This window comes from Crocuta crocuta, unplaced genomic scaffold (genome assembly GCF_008692635.1).
Source record: "Crocuta crocuta isolate KB4526 unplaced genomic scaffold, BGI_CrCroc_1.0 scaffold7, whole genome shotgun sequence".
Lineage (NCBI taxonomy): Eukaryota > Metazoa > Chordata > Mammalia > Carnivora > Hyaenidae > Crocuta > Crocuta crocuta.
Genome location: NW_027531904.1, coordinates 11234420 through 11257773, shown reverse-complemented (window position 1 = coordinate 11257773; position 23354 = coordinate 11234420). Strand labels below are relative to the sequence as shown.

At 63.2% G+C, this 23354-nt stretch overlaps 1 protein-coding gene across 1 annotated transcript in view; it reads right to left on the bottom strand.

Moving 5' to 3' along the window:
* RASGRF1 (Ras protein specific guanine nucleotide releasing factor 1) overlaps nucleotides 1-23354 on the bottom strand; it is a 91702-nt gene that overhangs the window by 24440 nt on the left and 43908 nt on the right. The window contains exons 7-16 of the mRNA XM_077774354.1: nucleotides 21644-21837; nucleotides 21151-21260; nucleotides 17868-17986; nucleotides 16194-16354; nucleotides 13206-13269; nucleotides 11421-11557; nucleotides 9812-9894; nucleotides 3396-3644; nucleotides 2552-2925; nucleotides 502-627 (exon numbers count right to left, since the gene is read on the bottom strand). Coding sequence (XP_077630480.1) covers nucleotides 502-627; nucleotides 2552-2925; nucleotides 3396-3644; nucleotides 9812-9894; nucleotides 11421-11557; nucleotides 13206-13269; nucleotides 16194-16354; nucleotides 17868-17986; nucleotides 21151-21260; nucleotides 21644-21837 — 1617 coding nt within the window. The remainder of the gene's footprint in view (nucleotides 1-501; nucleotides 628-2551; nucleotides 2926-3395; nucleotides 3645-9811; nucleotides 9895-11420; nucleotides 11558-13205; nucleotides 13270-16193; nucleotides 16355-17867; nucleotides 17987-21150; nucleotides 21261-21643; nucleotides 21838-23354) is intronic.

Sequence of the window (23354 nt, the reverse complement as noted above, 5' to 3'; positions counted from 1 at the left end):
GGGGGGGACGGGGGGGCGGGGCTCCTGCCCCTCCCCCGCCCCCACCTCGCGTGTCCGGGAGCCGCCACGTGGGCAGTGCCTCGTGGGGACCCGAGACCCTCGAGGTCGTGAGTCTGAGGCTCAGGTGGGGCGGCCTCACCCGCCGGGACCCTGCTCCCTCGTCTGGTAGCTGGGAACGAGCTCGGGGCACAGGGCTGCCCGGCCGTGACAGGGCGCACGTGGCTCGGCAAACACCGGAACCGGGGCCTCCGTGAAGGCACCTGGTGCCGGCCCTCCTGCCCGCCCGCCGGCCCATGTCGGGGTGGCCGTGCTGAGGGGGAGGAGAGCCTGTGTCCCCGCCCTGCAGGGGCCCTGGGGACGGGGACGCGGGGGCGGGCAGGAGGGTCCCGAGTCTCGTGGGAGGCCGCCCGCCCGCTGCGCCCAGTGTGACCTGCCCTCCCCTCCCAGCCCGGGCCCCTCGTCCCCGGGGAAGCGTCCGGGACTCCGCAACGCTCACTGCACCTGAGGGATTTTTGCTTTTGACCGACTTCGGCGTCGTCGGGGATCTGGTCGGCGACGCCTCCGTGTCCCCGTCCTCACTCTGCTCCTCGTCGTTGTCCGACTCTTCCCTCACGGACACTTCTGAGCCTGCGGAGGGGGCGAGGCCACGTTTCTCCCAGGCCTCCGTCAAATTCAGGCCTCCACGTTACGGCAGCGGAGCCGCGGGGCTCCGACGTGGCCTTCTCTGCAGGCTTCTCGGACCAGCCAGGCCCCCCCCCGCCCCCGGGGGACCTCGTGAGGGTGCAGGTGCTGACCCGGAGGTCGGCGGGGGGGTCACACCGCCAATGGGGGCCCATGGGTGCCCTGTGGCTGATCACAGACCACACTGAGTAGTGGGGAGCCACGTCCTCAGCTTTGCGTGTGCACACCTGCATGTGTGCGAGCGCATGGGAGCACGCGCGAGTGCATGTGCGCGAGTGCATGGGAGCACGGACGCGTGCATGTGCGCGAGTGCATGGGAGCACGGGCGCGTGCATGTGTGCGAGTGCGTGGGAGCACGGGCGCGTGCATGTGCGTGAGCATGCCCGTGTGCGTGACAGGCATCTTCCTTAGGGAGACCGTCTGCCCCACGCCTCTGGTCACTGTCAAGAGTGTCCTGATTCGGTGCTAAGTTAGTGTCCCGACCCCGGGAGACTCGCGGTTTACACACTGGGGAAAAGTGAGGAAATGTATCAAAAGTCGGGCTCTCAGTCTCCCAACCACTCAATGGGTGACATGACAGGAAGCCTTCCTCCCGAACCAGACAGATGCAGGCCTGCGCCTGGGAGTGTCCTCACACACCACACACACAGACACACACAGCACACAGACACACACACCACACATACCATATACACACACACTACACACACACAAAGACACACACAGATACATACACACACATACCACATATACAGATCACACACCACATATACACACCACACACACACACACACACACACACTTTGGCACACAATTAGGTCCTGGGCCTCTCAGTCACAGGTCAAGAAATCCAGTATGAGATCACCTCCTAGGACTGTTTTACGTGAAATCTCCGAATGTGACAGGCCTAGATCCACTGCGTGTGGATGTCAGATGGGCACCCCGTCCTCCGCCCCCACAGGATGGTGTCTGGGCTCTCTGGTGGGTGTTCCCTTGGTTACAGACCTCGGGGTGCCCACGCCAGCCATTTACTCTATGCGTCACTGTGAGTGTCACTTGATGACAGAGCCTCCTGGGAGCTTCCCTCCCCAGCTGCTCCCTGCCTGCCCCTGCCAGGCCGCTCCCCGACTCCCCACTTCTGGACCCACAGGAGAGGAATCCGGACCATCCTCAAAGTCTTTCTCAAAGGCCCCTTCCCTAGGGCCTGGGGTTTCAACCAGCCCGGGCGTGTGTAGCATGCACACACGCGCGCGCACACACACACACACGTGCTGAGACAGCACTGGGTGCACCGAGCTGCGCCAGACCAGCCATCCAAATGGATGCCGTCCAGAATTGCTGGAGGGCTAGGAGAGGGGCTCCCAGGCTGTGCCCCAGGTCTCCACGCTGCCCCCACACCCAGTGCCCCAGTGCTGAGCTCAGGCTGTTCCTAAACACATGCTTTTCCTTGCTCAGTCTTGTCTGCGGCACCCCCTTTGCCCAGCCTGTGTCCCCTTCCTCCTGGTGAAAGTTAATGTCATAGACCTTCTAGAAGCCTTCGCGGACTCCCAATGACATCCCCAGCCCACTCCCTGAGCCCCTCGAATACCCTCCAGCACAACACGTCAGGCGCCCACATCTCCACGTGGGGTTCTGTTCCTCAAAGGCGCTGAGGACCCCAAGGCGTGGGAGCCGGGTCTGGGGACCCCTTCCTTTCTGGGCCCTGACAGGGGTCTGGGGTCCAGGACCTGCCCGCAGACAGACGGATGCAGGATGAAGCCCTGCCCGGGGGGTCTCTGCCTGCCTCTCTGCTGGCTTCCTCCTGCCCGGACTGCCCGCTGCTGCCATCTGGCCGGGACCCCCGCCCCTCCCGCCTGGGGAGCCCGCTCACTCTGCTTGCTGAGAGCCGAGGGCTCTTCGGGCTTCTCAGCGGCCGTGTCGCCCTCGTCCGGAATCTTGTTGGCAAAGCTGCCGGACACATAGAGCTTGCTGGTGTCCAGTGCGGCCTTGCCGAGGGGTGACACGGCCGAGTACAGGCTGCTGTAGCCGTTGGAGTTGCAGCTGAGGGCGGCCAGGTCCAGGGCCTTGCCGCCCGTGATGATGGGGATGTTCAAGGACAGCTTCCGCCGGCGGCCAGGTGATGACGTCTTGGCGATGGACAGGGGCGGCGGCGAGGAGAACTTGCGTGTGGCGCGTGGGGACTTGGGGGGTTCACCGTACAGAAGCTTGCTGTTCTGGCCGCTGGCAAACAAGAGCTCCAGCGACCTGGGCAGGTGGGGTGGGGGGGGGCAGACGGTCAGCGTGGGCCCAGTGTCTTCCCGGGCCGGGGGTCTCCCGGTCTCCGGGGCCTGGCACCTCAAACTGCCTGCGATGGGCTGTAGTGGCGGGACGCACCTGGGACGTCATGGCTTCAAGGGAGAAGAAGGGAGGGACAGATAGACATGACCGGGCAGGGGACAGCATGGTCATCTCAGGGACCATGAGTCAGTGGTACGGCTCCTGACAGCTGTACAGAGGTGCAGGGAGCAGAGAGCAACGTGTGCCCCAGAGTCTCTCCAGGGCGGGGGGAGACAGCTGGGGGGCGGTCAGCCCCCAGGGTTGGGGAGAGATATCTGGGTGGCCCTCAGTCCCCCGGGCCTCTGGAGATGCCCCACGTCCCCTGACAGGTCACCTCCACTGTCCCCTGACGCCACGCTCGGCCTCCCTCCCCGGCCCGTCGCGGGGGTGGGGTGCACCTGGCGGGGATGGCGCTGATGGGCTTCCTGTAGATGGTGACGAGCTTGTCCAGGACCACGACCGCGGTGGTGAAGACGCGGTAGGAGTGCAGGAAGGTGTTGAGGAAGTCGATGCTGAGGAAGCGCAGGTCCGTCAGCCTCTCCAGCAGCCGGCCCACGCTGGCGTAGCGGACCTGCAGCACTTTGCAGGAGTTCATGGTTTTGCTGAAGCGGATGTCCACGTCGTCACAGTACAGGGAGGCGTCCGACCTGCGGGTGAGGCAGGGCCAGGGGGAGACGGGTCTGAGCTCAGGAGAACCCAGGCTGCCTCCCCGCCTGCCACCGCCTCCCCGATGCACAACAGCTGAGGACGGACAGACCAACAGATGGAGCGCAGAAGGACCGTGGGCCCCCTGTGCGGAGGGCAGCCCTGAGCCAGGTGCCACTTCCTCCAGACAGCGTCCCACATGCCTGACAGCATAAGACTCCCGCTGAGTTCACACGATAAAGGGAAGTCTGTTCGCCCAGAAACCTGCCCGCCAGCGTTCGCGGCTCCGATACTCTCATGGCCCCAAAGGGGAGACAACACGGAGCCCGCCAGTGGGTGATGGGGCGACCCCGTGAAGCCTGTCCACACGGAGCGCCGCTTGGCTGCGACAAGGAGCTGCGTCCTGACAGGTGCGCCCGCGTGGCGTGGTCTGGACAGGCCGAGTGCGTGAATCCGGGAACAAAGTCCGAGTATTGCAGGGCTTCGTTTATGGGAAGTGTGCATAACGTCCATGTCCACAGACACAGAGCGCAGGCTGCTGGCTGCCAGGGGTGGGGGCGGCGGGGACTGGAGTTGNACAGACCAACAGATGGAGCGCAGAAGGACCGTGGGCCCCCTGTGCGGAGGGCAGCCCTGAGCCAGGTGCCACTTCCTCCAGACAGTGTCCCACATGCCTGACAGCATAAGACTCCCGCTGAGTTCACACGATAAAGGGAAGTCTGTTCGCACAGAAACCTGCCCGCCAGCGTTCGCGGCTCCGATACTCTCATGGCCCCAAAGGGGAGACAACACGGAGCCCGCCAGTGGGTGATGGGGCGACCCCGTGAAGCCTGTCCACACGGAGCGCCGCTTGGCTGCGACAAGGAGCTGCGTCCTGACAGGTGCGCCCGCGTGGCGTGGTCTGGACAGGCCGAGTGCGTGAATCCGGGAACAAAGTCCGAGTATTGCAGGGCTTCGTTTATGGGAAGTGTGCGTAACGTCCATGTCCACAGACACAGAGCGCAGGCTGCTGGCCGCCAGGGGTGGGGGCGGCAGGGACTGGAGTCAGCCCCTAACACGCTCGGGGCTTTCTGGGGAGGGGGGTGACAGAAGCATTCTGCAACTGGGAGGGGCCGATGCTTGCATAACATAGTGGACGCACTAAACCCCCTAACTGCGCACCAGAAATGCTGGTTGTATGTTACGTGAATTATAGCTCAGTAAAAACCGAGCGAGGGCAAAACAGCTAGAAGGGGAATTGCCTGGGCGCAAACACGGAGAGAGATCTGGAAACCAGCTGGTACTTCATGTGCCTTCAGAGCATCAGCTGCTCATGGGCACCCAGCGTGTTGGGTTTCTGCAGGGAAGGGAGCCGGAGCGAGACCCCCGCAAAGGCGGAGGCCCTGGAAGGTGGCCTCGAAAAACCTACCCGCTGCAAGTTCCCCATTGTAACCCAGGCTCTGAGGGAGGGAGGGGGAGCTCAGCGCACCCGCGAACCCACTGTGTGCTCTCACAGGGGCTTTGAAACAGACATGTGCCACCGCTGTGGGGACTGCACAGTCACAGCCTGCACCTCTCCACCAGGCTCTAGGAGATCTTCACAGATACATCCTTCTAGAACAGGAGCTCACAGATCAACACTGAGGGCCAGACGAGGAGTCCAGCCCCCCTGGGCGGAGCTGGCACACGTAACCAACAGCTAAGTTACACCCCAAGAGTCTGGTTTTTCTGTCTGGAAATCCTGCTCCTTTTCTCACCAGTGATCTCTCCCCCGAGCAGGCTCGGCCACGCTCCCCCCTCCACTGAGGAAGACCCCTGACCCCCAGCCCAGCCGGGGTGGGGTGGGGTGGGGGCAGGAGGGGGCTTCTTAGCAGCTCCGCCTCTCAGAGCAGGTGGTGCCCTCCCTGATCCCCTGTGAACAGAGTAGGGTCAGCGTCCAGGCAGCAGCGATGGCTGCACTTCAGGGAGTTCCCTAACAGTAAGACCCTGCGGTTGGGCAGGTGTCCTGGACCAGACCTCCCGGAGGCCTGCGCCCCCGGAGAAGTGACTTCTGCTGGGCAGGGGATCTGAGCTGGAGCAACCGTCTCTCCTTCCAGGACCTTCCACGTCAGACCTGATGGCAGCGCAGCTTAGTCCTCTCAGGCAGGTGTGGACGGGTGTCAGGTGCAGCCAACTGGGCCGCGGGGGCCTGAGGTCAGGTCTTCTCCTGGGGCAGCGGGGACTTGAGGTCAGGGCCTCTCCCAGGGCAGCGGGGGCCAGCAGCACCCTTGGGTGCCGAAGCCACAGGAGGCTGCTCTCCCGCTCCTGTAGCGCGCTTCCATCGGGCGCAGCAGTGGTCTCCACTTCCGGACCCCGAGAGGCCCTGCAATCACACTTTCTTTTCTGTCGTGGCCGCGGGAAGCCCAGGATCAGGCGCAGCGCTTGCTCCGGCAGGGACGCGGCAAGTGCATTGCCCGCCAGGCCTCCTTGTTTCCTTCCGTGTGCCTTGCTGGCCCTACGTGCCTGCGCACCGCCGGCGAATTTGGTCTGGCTGCTGCTACGTGTGGGCAGCAGGTCTTAATCTCCCGTGTTCTGGTGGGATGTGATCAGAGGAATACACAGATGAGGGCGCGCACACACACACACACACACACACACACACACGGCAGTACCAAAAGGATAACCTGGAAACCTCATCAAAATGAACTTTTGGTAAAAGAAATCTAATGAAATATGAACCCAGTTCAAAAAGGCTGTCGTGGCCAGAACTCGTCACACAACAGGGAAGGACAGGAGGCTTGGAATCAAATGACACCTGTCACCCCTGTTTCCTGTGTGGCATCAGACCAGGTACTTGGCCTCCAGGCCTCAGTTTCCTCATCTGTAAAATGGAAATATCAAGAGCCACCTCACAACGCTTTTGCGAATGTTTAATGAAGACCATGCCCCATGGGCCCAGGGTGGTGTGTGGTGCTCGGCTCACTCGGGAGTAATCGAGTGTCCCTGTGGAAGTCACGGGCACTCCTGGGGAACCCTCTGTCGGGGGCGCAGACGCTGCCCTTTAAAGGCCTTCTTCAGACACCCCCCGGGGCTGGAAACTTTCATGGATAAGCAAACCACATTTATTGGTGGGGATTGCTTCTCAGGGCAAGAAAATATGGGAAACCCACAGAGCCTGGAAGGGCGGTGCGGTTTGGAGGCCTTCCGGAAGACGCACGAAGGGGGCCCTACAAGGAAACTGCTGCGAGACACAGACGCTTTAGAAAGCCTCGGGTTGGGGTTTCCGCCATGACTCAGGAAAATGCATAATAATCTGAGATGGGAAAGATTTCCTGGAAGCCAGAGAGAAAACTGCTGAGTCCAAGGAAAGCACAGAACCCCCCGCTCCCCCAAGATCAGCTGAGGGCCGTGTGGATCAAGCCCAAGGGTCTCTCCCGGGCCAGACCACGCGTCAGGCACACGGAGCGGACAGAGAGGGGCCCGGCTCAGAAGGAGGGAAGATGCAGACACACAAGAATGAGAGAAAAGACAGCGGGCTGGAAACCGTGTCTGCACGGGGAGGGCTCCGCCTGCGGCTGGGGACCCGCGTGGCAGCCAACACCTCACGCGCCCCGGCGTGTCCCGTGCAGGCCTGGCCCCTAACGGGGGCGCTGAATGGGTAGAGAAGGCTAGAAACCACCTCCCCTCCCTCTCCTCCTCCAAATCTGGCCATTGCTGCTGGTTACAGGGCCTTGGCCACCTGGACTTCAGGGCCCCATCTGTACAATGGGCGAGCGCAGTACAGACCCACCAACTCTGATGATTCCCTCCTGGGCCGTGTGGCAGACACCTGCCCCTGTGAGAAGGGGTCTCAGCCCCTCCCAGCGTGAGCACGTCCCGACCTCGCGTCCCACACTCTTGGTGAGCCTCCAGTCCTCCCCCCATCCCGGGGGGGTGCCCCTGCTGGGGCCCAGACGTAGCGCCCGGGAGTGGGGGCAGGTGCAATGGGGCCCCTTGGCTCTCCCCGTGGCTGCCGCCCCTCCTCTCGCCCGGGTCACCAGCAGCCAGGCACCGGAGGGCCCAGACTTCCTGCCTCTTGGTCCCGCAGACCCCATGTCAGGACCCTCCTGACTCACGGTCTGATGTGGGGACCGTGCAAGAAGCCAGGCTTGTGTGGGACACGCACAGAGACTGTCCCCTGGCCACCAAGGGTCCCCACTGGCCCCTGCCAGAGGGCAGCTGGCGGAGCCCGTCCCCACCCGGGCAGCCCTAACAGCCAAAGAGGGAACCCCGACTCTGCCCGCTACGTCACCTTCACCTGACTCCTGCCCTGCTGCTCACGGAGCCGTGTTGTTTAAGAAAACCCACCTGCGCTAGAGAATGTGAGGAATCCAGCGTGCAACACGGTGGACACACGCACACTCGGCACACGTGTGAGCCCAGGACGGAAGGACCCAGTGGGCACCAGATGCTCACGGCACAGCCTGACGAGTCTCGGGGGACACTCAGTGCTCAGGCCTGGACACCGCTCTGGCCCTTTACCCTCCGCCCTGGAAATGCAGGGCGCCTGACACGGCTCTGTGGGCCAGCGCCCCGTGGCCGGGCACACCTGGCGGGCAGCTCGGACACAGCACGTGTGCCGCTGGCCCAGCACCCCGTGGGTGCACGTGGGCCGGCTGGTCACTGACGTCAGCAGGAAGGCTGCTGGGCCAGGGGGGCGGGACAGTGACACTGCACCACCAGGTGTAACTCCCGCGTCTCTTTTTTATTTAAAAAATTTTTTTAAATGTTTATTTTTGGGAGACAGAGCGTGAGCAGGGGAGGGGCAGAGAGAGAGGGAGACACAGAATCTGAAGCAGCTCCAGGCTCTGAGCTGTCAGCACAGAGTCTGACATGGGGCTCGAACCCATGAGCCTTGAGATCATGACCTGAGCTGATGTTGGATGTGTAACCGACTGAGCCCCCCAGGGGCCCCGTCACCCAGACTCCGTCTCTGACTCATGACGGTGTTTCATCGCCTCCCGAGTGTGTCTCTCACTAAAGGGTGAGCTCCGGGCGCGTGTGGTCGCCTCTGCCCCCACAGCCCTCGCGGGGTGACTTGCCGCCCATGGCCGCTCCTCTTGGAGCCTGGGGGTGGTGCGTCTCGGCACGGTCCCTTCGATTTGGACGTTCCCTTGACCCTGTCACTATTTCTACCTTCACAGCCGACACCCCGCTCACTTTTGCTGCCTCGAGAAGCATCCTCGTCAGACGAGTGGGCTCTGCTCCACGTTTAACTGTAATTCTATGTGATTTTAATCTGCACATTAAACCAAACCCCCGCTTTGCCTCGTCGCATCCGAGAGAGCAGGTCTGGTCAGGAAGCGGCTGCGCTGGGGTTTCGCTCACGCCAGCGCGGCCCAGTCGGGAACTTGGCTCCGAACGCTGTCTCTCTACCTGCGCTTCCTGAACGGGCCGTCCAAGGCGCCCAGCGTCTCCGCAGAACCACCGCTAGCCCTCTGCGTGTGAAGGGCACACACGCGTCTCCTCGGGCCCCAAACAACGCAAATCCAGGCGATGGTGGGAGGTATTGTCATCTTACAAGAAGCCCGAGCTCAGAAACAGCACGTGATCGTCCGTCATCACACGCAGAGCCGAGCTGGGGACCAGGATGCTGCCGTCACGTTCAGTCCTTCCCCGGGCTCTGCCGGCCCCGGCTGTGCGGTCACAGAGATGAACGTTACCTCCCGATGTTGCCTAGATGCTCCTCAGGAGACCTTGTGCACGCGACCCTGCCCAGCGCCCTCCCACAGAGCACCCGCCTGGAGCGTCAGGATGCTGCAGGCCGCCGCCCCGACGGGGCAGGAGGGGGGTGAGCCGGGAGGCAGTAGGGCACACCACTGGGCGAGCACCCGGCCGGGCCAGCGGGGAGATCGGACAGAGTGCTGCGGGGTGCCGGCCCCCTCGCCCCTGTGCCCGCTCAGACTGACGCAGGGGCCCTGCAGCCCGTGTTCTCATTTTGAAATCAGGAAAAGAAAAGAACGCACAAAGCTTCACCTGTGTTATACTTCTAAACAGCCGGCCGCAGAAATCCACATCTTCTACACAGAAACTAGGCCAAAGCCCTCGTGCAAATAGATGTTAGCTCAAAACCAACAAGCAGGCAGACGCCCTTCACGGCACAGACGGCCCGGCAGACGCCCCCCACCGCACAGACGGCCAGCACCCCAGGAGCCCCGCGGTGGGCACTTACTTGATCATCTGCGGCACAGTCACCTTGGAATTCTCCTCGAACGCGTTCATCATGAGCCCATTGCAGCGGATGTTGTCCACACACTGGAATCAGAGGGGGGTGGGGATCAGAGCCCCGCCACCGTCACAGGCCCCTCATGAAGGGGGCGGCTGGCATGCCTGGCCTGACGCGGGGTCCTCGCACCTGAGGGTGTCGTCCGGCACAGCCTCCCTTCGCTGCGTCTGGAGGCCAGCTCCCCTTCAGTGACCCTGGGAGCTCGCCTGACTGCCTTGGGCCTCCTGTCCCTGTCTTCAAAGCGGGGACAATGACTCTTACGTAGCTGGGCTGTTTGCAAGAGGAGGCGCCCGACGTGGTGCCTGTGTTGCTGACCTCTGGGGTCAGGTGTGAAGGATGACGTCAGATCCACAGTGGTCAGGGGCCCTCTCCAGGAAGCTGGCCCTCCATGCCCCTGTGTGCACACGCTGCCCTGCACCCTGGGTCCTCTGGCCACCCACAGCCAATACCCTGAGGCCGCAGGCGGTTTCCAGGGTAAAGCTCCCACCTGGCAGGGGTGAGGCTGCTGGGACAGAGGAAGACACGCCGACCTTTTACTCAGGCTCCAAAAAATGAAAATCCACGTTCTGCTCTGAAGAAGGAGTGCCCACCCAAACGGAAACATCGTTTCCTTGGGGGGTCCCTTCTCAATCCCACCCCCCCAAGCTGTCACATCTCTGCCGTGGGAGGGTTTCCTCCCGGTACCGGGCTGGGGGCCCTGACGCCTGCTGGGATCAGCACTCTTCCCTCATGTCTGGTTTCCAGGTTTCTCTGGGGCACGCTGGGCTCACAGGAAGAGCACACACCTACCTCACAGTACCCTGTCCTGCCTCGTTCTTCCGGCATTTCCCGATGGGCAGCAGGCCAGGGAGCTGGGGGAACGGGTGGTCAGGGCAGCCCAGAAGTGGGGCGCAGACCCGGGGCAGGGGCCCAGCATTAAAGGGAGCGAACCCCCAGTTTTTCCGTCCGTCTGCTGCCCCCCAGCACACTCACCCACCTGCAGAGCAGGCTGTGGGCGGGTAGCCGGGGAGAGGCTTCTCGCTGCGGGGACGCAGCTGCACTAACCCCCCGCCTGCCCAGAAGCCCAGTGCCGCTGACGGCCTCTTCCAGACTCGCATCTCTGCCTGGTCCCACGGGAGCCCACAGCCTCCTGGCTCTGCTCAGCGGTCCCTGGAAAGTCTGCTTTCCCTGTGTGCCGTTCCGGGGGGGTGGTGCTCATGCCCTAATGCTTGTGCAGGCTCAGCAGAGGCTGATGTAGCTGACCTGAGGCTGCCAGGGGCCTTTCCCTTCTCTCTGGGCTCTCTGGTCTCCAGCACCCCTGGGCTGTGGTGCTCAGACTTTTCTGTGCATACCAATGCCCTGGGGCATGTGCTAAAATGCAGATTCCCAGGCTTTGTGCCAAAGATTTGCATTTATAAGTCTGCAGGGGCCTGGGGGGCCCAGTCCACTCTGGCAGGTTGGGTGCAACTGCGCAACCTCAGGCTGTGCCTGGAGGGGACTCACATCTTCTCCATGAGAGCGCGGCAGCCACCCTCACGGGCCCACCCCACTTCCAGGAACAGATGACCCCGCTCACCTGGCTGATGTCACTGGTCCACGCTGCCTTCTCCTGTCTGGACGAGGCCACCAGGATGACAGTGAAAGGTGGGGAGTCCTTGGGCTCCACCCCGATCTTAAAATCCAAGTGGTCTATGTCTTGGTTGGATCCTTTGGCTTCCGGATGGCAAAACGCGGAGTTAGAATGATCAGGGCTCCCTGAGCTGGGGAAGCTCCGAAGGGCCGTGCCTGTCTGACCTCCAGGGGGAGGCGCTGTGGCGGCCGGGCACCAGGCCACTCGCAGTGCTGGACATTCTCCCCCGCACCCCCTGGGACCCCACCCTCAAGAGATGGACAGAGCAAGGGCCTGGGCTCAGACGCAGCTCACAACACGCGGGCAGCCTGGCGACAGAGCTGTGGGGCCGCCCTCTGCCCTTGTTACACCTCGGGGCAGCCGAGGTCAGGAGCGAGGACGTCCTGGAGACCCTGCCCGGCAGCGAGGCCAGGACGAGAACGGCTTCAGGGCGGGGCCGTCCTGCCATCCCAGGGGGGCCAGATGGGGAACTTCAGATCTCACACTTCCACGGCCACGACCGACCGGACGTTTAGCTCCTTTGGAGCTCCCCAAGGGCAAAGTGCCTTCTCTGTATTTTAGTTGCTGTTCTCAACCTGAAAGCTTCCTTCAGCTCTTGGAGCCAGAAGACTGAGCTCACAGTTTACGATGCCTTCACTGAGCCCATGTGAACCGGGAACCGCGTGGCGGAACAGCGTGGCAGCCTGGCCCCATCCTGGGGTTGCTATGTGGCCGTGGGGGGCACCCTTTCCGCCCAGGCTGCAGGTGCCTCTGTGTAAATTTAGAGCCGATGTGGGGTCTCTGGGGCCCCCAGCCTTCCAGGGAGATCCTGCTCTGTGTGGGGGCTTGGGGACAGGATGCAGCCGGGTCCCCTGAGAAGCGGGGCGCCTGCCTGTGTGAGGGCCGCACAGCACGGGGCCTCTACCTCCCTTGGCCCTGGAGGGACAGTGGCTCTGGGGCCCGACCGTTGCACTGGGGCCTGGGCTTTCCCGTGGCCAAGGGCGCTCCAGCCAGACTGCTCGAGTTTATCCTTCCCCTGGGGGTGCCTGGCTCGGCTCCAGCGGACGGGCAGGGAAGGCACGGAGCCCTGCTGCCGGGGCTGACTGGGGGCAGGGGCCTGAGGGTGTGTGGACGAGAGCCCTGCGCCCGGCAAACCCCCAGCCTGAGCCCCCGGCGGGACCAGGACTCGAGGTGGTTCGGAGGCACCCTGCTCTGGGGCACCCTGGTCTGGGGAGGGGCGAAGATGCAGGGTCCTGTGCCCTGGGACACCAGGACCTGCCTCAGCCCAGGCACGTGACACTGGCGACCCCAGCCTGTAACCTAAAACAACGACCCCCTCTCCCAGGGAGGGAAATCCCACAGAGCCCCTCCCCCTCTGCTGGGGCAGACCCCCTGCTCCCCCACTGGGGTCACGTGTCCCCACACCTCCCACTGGAGGACACGGCAGGCCCAGGGCCTTCCCGGCCTCTTGTGCAAGACCCAGGGCAGCCACCGTGCGTGGTGCCCATGGACCTGTGCGTGGTGCCCGTGGACCTGTGCATGTGGCTGCTCGGCAGAGTGCAGTGACCCCAGACTGAACAGTGCCAACAACCCGGGGGCCCTGAGGGGTGTGGGAGGAACGGGGGAGGTTGGCCGAGGCCCCCCCACGTGGCCTGGCCTCCCCGGGTGTAGGAGCGGGACGGCCCCGACTCAGCAGGTCGGGGTGGGTGAGAGTGCGTGAGCGGCTGTGCGCATGCGTGCGGCTCCCAGTACCTTCTTCCTCTGTGCTCTCTGGGTCCTCCAGCAAGGTGCAGTCGATGAGGGAGATGACCCCGTTCTGAAAGATAGCAGGGCCGCCTCAAGTGACCAGGACACGGCTGGAGAAGGGCCCGGGAATCGGGGGGCGGCCTTAGGAGGGTGTGCGTGTCAGGTTCTCACGTGGAAGGCTGTGCTCTTCACATCGGGGCCCCATGAAGTGGATCAGAAGGGGGACTGCCTCAGAGGGGCTTTCCTGGGGCGAGGGTCAAGGGCGGGCAGGGGCGGGGGGCCTGGACTCCCCGATTCTGGGCTGAGACCTCACATCCACATCCTGGACACAGGTTTACTGGACTCCCCACGGGCCTTGTTCTGATTTCACAGACGGGATGAGATCAGAGAGGGGGCCGTGCCCGAGATGACCAGACCCTGAGAGCCTGGGGGCCTGACCTTAGGCCCCGTGCTGGTTGCCTATTATAGGGAGGCATCTGGGAAAGTGCCTCCCATCCTTCAGTGTGGGAGCATCTCTGGGCATCAGACGCCCTGACGCCTCGGTGAATGGTGACCACAGCTGCGGGCGCAAGATGCTGACGCTCCTCCCAGAGCTGAGGTCCGCTCCCCTCCCTGCCAGGTGTGGGCTGGACTCCATCACCTGCTTCTCCGATGCTGTGTGCCTGGGGGGGCCCTTGCTCTGTGGGGGTCCCTCGGACCACCTGTTCTGGGGGAAGCCCAAGTGCCACGTGAGGGCATCACAGTGGAGACGCCAGTACAGCTCCGGGGACTGGATGCTAGCTCGTGAGACCCCAGGCCCACCCCCAGCCGTGGGCTCCAGGCCTCCTCACTCAGAAGCTGAGACCGTGGACGTGGGGTAATCTGTCCCACGGAGCAGAGAAGTGGGTAAGTGATGTAATAACGATGGCGACAGAGACGCTGGCCACGCATTCAATTCACACACACAGTGTTTGCAGGGCAGGCTGTCCAGGGGGCAGGGGGCACGGGAGGGGCATCAGGGTGTCCCCAGATCATGGGTTCTGCTTCTTGTTGGCTGTTTGGTGGCCTTGGGCAAGCCCTAGGCTTGATGGTCTGCAAAGCTCCATCTCTCTCTGACATTCTCTGCCTTCTGTTGACTTTGAGCCTGTGGTTCAAGAACACAGACTGCCTGCCTGGGCTCAAATCCCCACTCTGCTGCTTGCCGGCTTCCCGACGCCTCAAGTCCTTTATCCATAAAATGGGGGAGGTAACAGCAGTGGCTTCAGTGGGCTGTTCTGAGCTAAGTGTGCATATCTGGGGGGTGCCTGGCCCACAGTAATGTTTACCCAAGGGCTCGCTACCACTAGCATTATTACAAGTTCATTGTTATATAATTAAAAGTGACAACGACTTTTACCCGCCGAGCACGTACTGAGTCCCAGGCACCGCGCTACGCGATCTGCACCCACTCCCTTAATACTTACACCATCCCCGAGGGAGGTGTTCTCACTCCCATTGTGCAGATGGATAAACCGAGGCTCGGTGGGGCACCTGCTGGCAGGGGGCAGTGCTGGGACTCGAGCAGCATTTCTGTGTTCCTTATGCTAAAATACTTGCAAAGCTCCGACAAACACCCCCAACCAAAATAAAACAAAACGACCAAACGTAAAGACACCTGCCTTCAGGCAGCGTCTCTGGTTCAACCCGCCCCACTGATGCCGCCTCCAGCCCGACAGGGTCCTCAGAGCAGGAACCCAGAGCTAATAAACGAGGAAAGCTCTCTGGGATGCGGAGTTTGCTGGAACTGGAGTATTGGCTGTAAGCTACCTTCCCCTCGGGCAGCCAAGTGGCTGACCTGTCGCTGTGTTCGCACAAGCAGCACGTCCCCGGAGCCACGGGGTCTTGTAGCTGCAGGGGGTCCTGGGGCAGGCGGCCCGGGTCCTCCAGAGCCGTCTGCCCGACGCTCTGGCTTAATTAAGGGCACCTTCCGGCCTTTTCCAGGCCGCAGCTGCACAGCCGAGGCCCTCCGAAGCGAGCTTCCCCGGGAGGCTGCGGTTCACAGTGCAGGTGCGTCGCCTCGACCGGGCAGGTGTGGCCCCGCCGCCTGCCTCTGGTGACGGCTACCCCTGCTTTGCAGCAGGGAACTGAGGTAGAGACGGGAGGCGGGGGCTGTTCTGGGCCCTCCTGTGTGCACCAAGCCGGGGCCAGGTCCGGAGCTCAGGGCAGTGGGGGAAGTGATGTGCCAGGCTGGGTGCAGGCTGACAGCAAGTGGCATCTTAGCCGCGAAGGGCAGGAAGACGGGCTTCCGGGGGCAAGAAGTGGGCAGCAGGAGCCAAGGCTCTGCGGTCGGTGAAGGAGCAGAACTCTGAGGTGCTGATTCTCCTTCACCTTTGTCCTCTGTGACTATTAAATTGTCCGGGGAGGCGGAGTGCCGTCCTCGGCGACCACAAATCCTGCCGCCGAGTTTCCCACGTTTGGGGAAATTGCAGGGGTCAGCACATCTGGCCGGTGGATAAGCCTCCCCCTGGGAAAACCAGGTTCGTGACCATGGTACCCCCAGCCAGTGCCTATTTTGAGGACAGGTCAATCAGCGAGTGTGTGGGGTCTCCTGTAGGGCCCTGGGGCCATGAGGACCCGCCCGCGTGTCGGCGCTCGTGCTGGCGCGTCAGGTCCAAGACACCCCGTGAGCTGCTGCGGGAGCTTCTCCTCAGCGGAGGCTCCGGTGCTGCTCTGGCCCCTGCGGGGGACTCCCTCCCGCCGGCCCGCACACGCCGGCAGACACACGCACAGCACATGTGCACGCGCCGGCAGACACATGCACACACGTGTGCACCCCTAGGGTTTTAGACCCCTGGCCCCCCGCCCTGGCACCAGAGGTCCTGACACGCACACCCCCGTTCCCCATGATTCCCCAGCAGAGAACTGCCCGTCAGAGCAGTGCACACGCGTGCACTCATGTGTCTCTGACGCCCCGGACCACCGTCTGGGCCCAGGTCAGGGTCAGCCGGGACGCCAGGTGCCCCCTGCGGCCCTCACCTTGGTCAGGTGGAGCTTCCCGCCGGAACCCCTGGTGCAGATGATGAGATGCTTGGAGAACAGGAAACACTGTCGCTCGCCCTCTTTCTTCAGGGACAGAGAGCCCAGGCGGCCCCTGGTGATCTTGCCCTTCTCAGACATGGGCACCTGGATGAGGGAGCCTGCGGGTGGGGGGGCAGACCCTGAGCCCCGCTCCCAGAGCCCCATCTGCTGCCGGCCAGCTCAGAGGTGGGTCACCATGTGGGGACGAGGGGGTCCTGGGTCTTGGTAGCAGGTGCACCTGGACGCTCCCTCGACCCCCAGCCAGTCCCTGCAGGACCCCTCAGGCCCCCACCAGGGCCCTGGAACCCCTCAGCCCCTGCCAGGGCCCTGGAACCCCTCAGGCCCCCCTCCCAGGGCCCTGGAACCCCTCAGCCCCTCCCAGGACCCTGGAACCCCTCAGCCCCCCTTCCCAGGACCCTGGAACCCCTCAGCCCCCCCTCCCAGGGCCCTGGAACCCCTCAGCCCCTCCCAGGACCCTGGAACCCCTCAGCCCCCCTTCCCAGGACCCTGGAACCCCTCAGCCCCCCCTCCCAGGGCCCTGGAACCCCTCAGCCCCTCCCAGGACCCTGGAACCCCTCAGCCCCCCTTCCCAGGACCCTGGAACCCCTCAGCCCCCCCTCCCAGGGCCCTGGAACCCCTCAGCCCCTCCCAGGACCCTGGAACCCCTCAGCCCCCCTTCCCAGGACCCTGGAACCCCTCAGCCCCCCCTCCCAGGGCCCTGGAACCCCTCAGCCCCTCCCGGGGCCCTGGAACCCCTCAGACCCTGCCCCCAGGGCCCTGGAAAGTGGAGGGGCCTCCAGGGCAGGGCCCATGTGGTGGGAATGCAGGGTGGCGCTGGGGTCTGGGGAGCAGCACACGCGGGGAGCCGGCTTTGGCGCAGACGGGCGAGCGCCAGGCATAGCCCTGCAGCCACAGAGGCCATGACAGCTCAGGCATGGCACACTGGCCCCGTCCCCGATACCGCATGCTAGAGGCCGCTCCTGGGCAGAGCCATCTCGGGGACAAAGCCACCTGCCACCCCTGCTCCCGCCCCACCCCTCCCTTCCCCTCGCCTTCCAGCGGTCAGGCACTGGGGAGCCTTCTCCCGAGCTCCCTCCTGTGGCTCCCTGAGTCCCGCCCTTTGGTGGGAAAGTCCTTCCTTTCCATGCTGCCGTGAGATCCTATCTGTCCTCCCCTCCCAGAAAGGCCTCCCTGACTCCCCTTGCCCTGCCTCTCGCCCCGTCTGGCACTGCCTGGAGCCTGTCCTGCGTCTGTCTCATCAGGACCCCCTGCACTGTCCGCTCCTGGAGGGGAGGACCGGCCTCCTCTCTGGGTGTCCCTGGCACCCGGCGTTGGCCTGGCACGAACGAGGCAGGTGCCAGCGCTCGATGCATGACGAACGAGTGAGAAACGGCTTCTGAACCCAAAATCCCAGGGGAGGGAGGAAGCCCTCTGCTCAGGGACATGCCCATGCCAGCAGGGGCTGTTGTTTGGCATTCCAGCGTGGACCCAATGCTACTCAGTTTGGGCAGGGTGAGCAGGGGAAGGGCCCCAGGGGCCACATGGGGCTTAGAGCAAGATCCAGCTGCCCAGGCTGCAGGTGTGGGCATGACGTCCACAGCCCTCCACACTTGGCANGGTGGGGGGACGCACCTTGTCTCACGAAGGTCTGGCTGGTGTCCAGCAGGATCTCACAGCCCTCGATAATCATGCGCTCGATGGCAAGGTTTTTCCGGATGTTCTCTGTCTCACTCACTTCATCGTGCATTATCCTGTGGGGACAGGAAAGAAGTCAGAGACAGGAGGAGGCCATGACCAGGCCTCTGGGCGGTCCTGGCAGGAAAGCCCGGCCCCCAGGCTTCTCTGAGCTTGCAGTCCCGAAGGGGCAGAGGGCATGTGTTTGTCAAGCGCCCACTGTGTCCAGGACACTCAACAGGCATGATCTCATTTTACTTTTCTGGAAACCCAAGGAGGTCAACGTTCTTATTTCACAGAGAAGGAAACGGAGGTTAACAATTAGGAAGCAGGTCTGTCTGATCTAAAAGTCTGAACCACGTGGAACAGAACAGCAGAACGCAGAGGAAGATGGCAGCCCACAAGCATCCTTTGGTCATTACTCTGGTCCTTAGGCCACTGCTGACCTTATTTCCGCCCACAGAACAAACCACGTTCATCCCTGCCTCAAGGCCTTTGCACTTGCTATTTTTTCCTTTGAATCCTTTTAAATGGTTGTTTCCTTAATGTCGTTTGGGTTCGGATTTAGTTTTGGGGCACCGGCAACCCAGTGGGCTCAGGGGGACCTGACTTCAGTCTACGTCCACAGGCTCCAGCCCGTCTGGGAGGGAAGCAGGACACAGCCAGCGCTATTCTGAGACTCCAGGCACCTCTCCCTTGTGTCCTGTTCTGACAGACGCAGCACCTGTCCTTTCCAGGAGGTGGCGCCAGTTACCTGGTTTTAAATACGAGCGTTGTCGGAAAAGGCAGCCGAGTTTTCGGGGCTCAGGAAGGTGATGGGTAATTTTGGGGAGAGGTCTGGAAAACGTGCCCAACATACCCCAGGAGAGGCATAAAGCCCCGTTTTGTCTGCTGATTCCACAACTAGGGGCCGCCCGTTGGGCTGGTGTGTGGCCTGTGACAGCAGCACAGTGCCGAGTGGTGACACCTCTGTCCCGAGCTCCCGCGGCAGGACCTGGCGTGAGGATGGGGGATGGTGCACTCTGCGCGCTGACCCTGCATCTGACATGCGGCACGCGCTTCAGCAAAGGGCAGGTGGTCATGGGCCACAAGGTCACTTAACACATAGTTCTGTTTCTTCCTCTGGTTATCAGACGGAGCCTCGGTGCCCCGTGATGCTGTCGTCAGAGCCCAGGCTCTGGCCCTCCTCCGGGAGGGACCTTAGGCAGGGAGGCACCTGTTGGGGCTGTGCTGGCACCTGCGGCTGGGAGTCAGCACCCAGGATAACCGGAGGCTTTTCCTCTTCTCCTGGGAAAGGTCTGCATTTAGTGAAAAATAAGGGGTGATTCCCAAATAGAGAAACTGGTTTCATCACCAGACAAACGTGAACTGAAGCTGATGAGAACATGTCAGTCCTGGGCCGGGGACTGCATCCCGGTGTGGGCTGCACGCCTGGCTGAGGGCTCGGGGAAGGGCTGGGGTCTGGGTCCTGGCACAGGGTGCACTCCCAGCTGGGGGGCCTTGGGAAGGGCCAGGTCTGGGTCCCGGCGTGGGCTGTACACGGCTGGGGGGCTCGGGGAAGGGCAAGGGTCTGGGTCCCGGTGCGGGCTGCACACGGCTGGGGGCGGTGCCTGGTTCTCTGTGAGCCCTGAGGGTGAGGGCCGCCCATCTCAGGGAGGTGGGTGTCTGTGAGCGCAGCTCAGGGGGGGCTGGAAGCTCTCCTCAGGGCCCCAGGGCAGGGCGGGGGACCCAGGCGCAGGTAACTGGCTGGGACAGAGGAAGAGCAGGTCCCATGCTCAGGCCCTCGGAGGAAGGGAGTCGGGGTCTCAGGCCAGACACCGTGGCCCGCGTGTGTCCCCGGACCCTGCCTGCACAGGACAGGGTGCCTGGCAGTGACGAGGCTCGTGCTGCACAGGCCCCAAACCTCTCCTGGGGGAGGGTGTGCAGGGACCGCTCCCTGGGGCCTGAAAGGACGGGGCGCCCACTCCCCCGGGGTTTTGTTTATCTGAAATCACACCCCGAGGACACCCCGCTCTGGTCCAGCCAGCCCTCCCTCTGCCCAGGTGGGAGCTGAGGCCGGGCCGGCGACCCCATCAGCCTGGGGAAGCCTTGTGAGGCGAGTGGCTGGCAGGCCCGGGCAGGGCAGGGTGGGGGCCCCACGCATGTGGGCTCAGCCTGCTTTGCAGGGCTCAGGGCCCTCCAGTCTGGGCTCCACGCGGTGCAGCCCCCGTGGTGCCACCAGCCTCCTGACTGGCACGTCTCTGAGCTGACGCCCTGACACCCAGAAACAAATGCCCTGGCCCTTCCTGCCATCTGTGGAGTCCGCCGTCCGAGGTCCAGCCCAGCCCCAGGGTAAACTCCACGGAACAGGAAGGACTCCCCTCCAAACCGCCCCCCACAGTCTTCTCAGTCCGGGGCCTCCAATCCCTGCCTCTGCGTCCCGCCCGCCAGAGACCCCTCTCTTCAAAATGCACCTGGGATCCGAGGCTCCTCCTCACCCCCACCCGTCGGCCACCATCATCTCCTGCTTGGGGGGCTGCCTGGGTGGCGGTGGGGGCGTACGGGAGCCAAGGCGTCTGGCCTGAGGCCGACCTCTCTGCCCCAGAGTGCCCCTCCTCCACCCTAACCGCTTGGCTTACACCAGCTCAGAAGGCCGGCTCCCCAGCTTTGGGGGCAGGGGCGGGGGTCTGGGGAGAGGGCCGGGGGGTGGGGATGGGACCGGAGCTCGTCTCCCCACTGACATCCCCGGCCGCTGACCTGAGTTGTGGGCACGTGAAGCCTCAGGGTTGGAGGACAGAGCAAATGGCCCCTGCTCGTGCCCTTTCCCTGACCGTCCACACTAGGGACACACCGGCCATGCCATCCTGCCCCGTGGCCGCTCGGGCTTGAGCCTCGAGCTGTCAAGTCAGCTGAGGGGCTCTGCCCGCAGGGAGAACGGGCTGCGCCCCTCCTCTCAGTCCTCACCTGAGGCTGAACACTGGCTTTCACCACCTGGGGCTGGAAGCTCTCATGTGGGGCGGCCCCTGCCCAGCCTCCCGTGTGGGGCGCCCCCCGCCCCCACTTCCCATGTGGGGGTGCCCTCCAGCCCAGCCTCCCATGTTGGAGCCCCTCTGCCCCTGTCTCCCGTGTGGGGCGCCCTCCGCTCCCGCCTCCCTTGGGGGCGCCCTCCGCCCTGGCCTCCTGTGTGGGGCACCCAGAGCCCGGCCTCCCTTGGGGGTGTCCTCCGCCCCCCTCCCGTCGGGGCGCCCAGAGCCCGGCCCACCTGGACAGCTCCTCCAGCTTGGATTTGGCGTAGTCCAGGCTGTTCCGCTCCACATGCTCATGAGGGGTGTGGGCCAGGAGCTCGTGCAGCGTCAGGATGTACCTGGGAATCTGCAGCGGGGAGGGGCCGGGGGCAGGGAGGGGGCAGAGGAACAGGGGACAGGGAGGGACAGAGAGAGGAGGAGAGAACGCCCTCAGCTGCGAGGACTCGTGGGAGCAGGGCTGGGGAGGGGGCTGGCTGCACTCTGTCCCGTGCAGGGTCCCGTCTGGGACCAGCGCCCGGGGGGGCTCCGGGCAGGGTGGGCGGTGGGCTCCGGCCCCCAGGCAGGGTTAGAGGGCCCGCTCTGCGGCGCTGGGTGGGGCTGGCCCCCCATCGCATGTCCTGGTCGCCCCCATGCCTGGCAGGGCTGGATCCCCTCCCTGTGGCCGGGCTTGGCCCCCTCCTCGTTCTCCCCTCCCCTCGGCCCCCTCCCCNCGGGGAAGGAGTCCGGCACCTGGAACATGGGATAGGTGAGGAAGGTCTCCAGTGTCCTCTCCTCGCAGTCGGGCTTGGCCTCGTAGTGCTTGAGCAACTTGTCGAAGTCGCGGTTCTGCTTGCAGTGCGCCAGGATCTGCAGGCTGTACTGGTGGTTCCGCACGAACTCCTGGTAGATGTTCAGCATGGGCAGCAGGATGTCGAACAGGTCGGCTGCGAGGAAGGCGGGCTCAGCGGGAGGCAGGGGCTGGGGCCCAGCTTGGACCCCAGCCCAGCAGGGCCAGACTCGGGGTGCCGAGGGCGCTGCTGCCCTATCCAGGGCCAGACGGGGCGACGCTGGGGCCACGTCTGAACGGCAGACTTGCGGGGATGGCCCGTCGGGCGTGGCCCCCAGCACCAGAGGACCAACAGGGGGGCAGCAGGGGGGCCCTGGCCCTTCAGGACTCCCCACACCCTGACGGCTCCCAGCTGGGTCCTCCCTGCCATGGCCCCACACAAGTCATGCCCGACCCAGTGGCGGCCCCAGTGGAGGTGCGGAGGGGGAGCCCCCCTCAGTCTGGGATGTCTCTGAATCACCCCAGCTCCGGAGCTTCCTCGGGGTCGGCCGAAGCCTCTGCTGTAACTGCACCCCGTGGCCCTGCCCTGCTGCCCCCCTGCCCTGGCTCCCACACCGTGTCACGTGAGGGCTCCCAGAAGGCCTCCCTCCCAGCCTGTCCCACTTGTGACACAAGTGATGACCGAGGTCACACAGGGAGTCTGTGGTGGACGCAGAAGCACGTCTCCCGGCTGCATTTTCCATGGCTTCCTGCCACACCACACACCCTCCTGAGCCTGTCCCTTCCCCTGTCTGTCCCTCTATTCCCGTCTTTCCAGACCTGCTTTGGTGAGATGAGGCGGGTCCCCCGCTGGCCTCCTGCCCTCCCAGGCCCCCACACCTCAGCACTTGCCGGGTGGGATGGACATCCCGCCAAAACTGCTGCTTAACCCCATTAAGGAAGGAAAACATGCGTCCTGGTCACAGACTCTGGGCAGGGGCTGCTGGGTGGGGCATTCCTCTGCCCAGCGGACAGTGTCCTCGACCGAGAAGGACAGGAGGGGCTGCCCCATCTGTCCAGCCCACTCTGATTTTGACCTTGGGGACACTGGGTGTGTCTGACATGAGAACACAAGAGAAAGTGCCCGCCGGGTCAGAAGCCTCCACGGCCTGAGGGCTGAGACGCTCTGTATCACTAATTCCACTTTTGAAACTGGTAATAAGGAGAAATTGTCACCAGCAGAGATGATTACTTCTGAGCCAGTGACAGGCCCTGGAAGCGTCACACACTGAGCAAAAAAGATGCTTCCAGAATAAGAAGACACTGGTGCTGTAAGGTTGAGCAAATAAAAAAAACTAAAACTAAAAAACTAAAAAAATAAAAATAAATAAAACAACAGTCACCGCAAGCTTCAGAATCTAAATCCAGTATGTTTGCAATTATGTAAAATGGGAAAAAAAGAAACCAAGATTTCTGCATAGAAAAAAATTGGAAGAAAACACACTGAAATGTTTATAGCGCTTATCTTTGGAAGGAGAACGATGATTGATATTTTTAAACCCTTTCTACTTCTCTACATTCTCAAATTTTCTCAAATGGGTACATAGATATTATTTTTAAAAGGGAAAAGTACATAAGCAACTAAAAATACATCGCTTCCTCCTAGAAGTACAATTTTGCCAACACGCGTGTCCT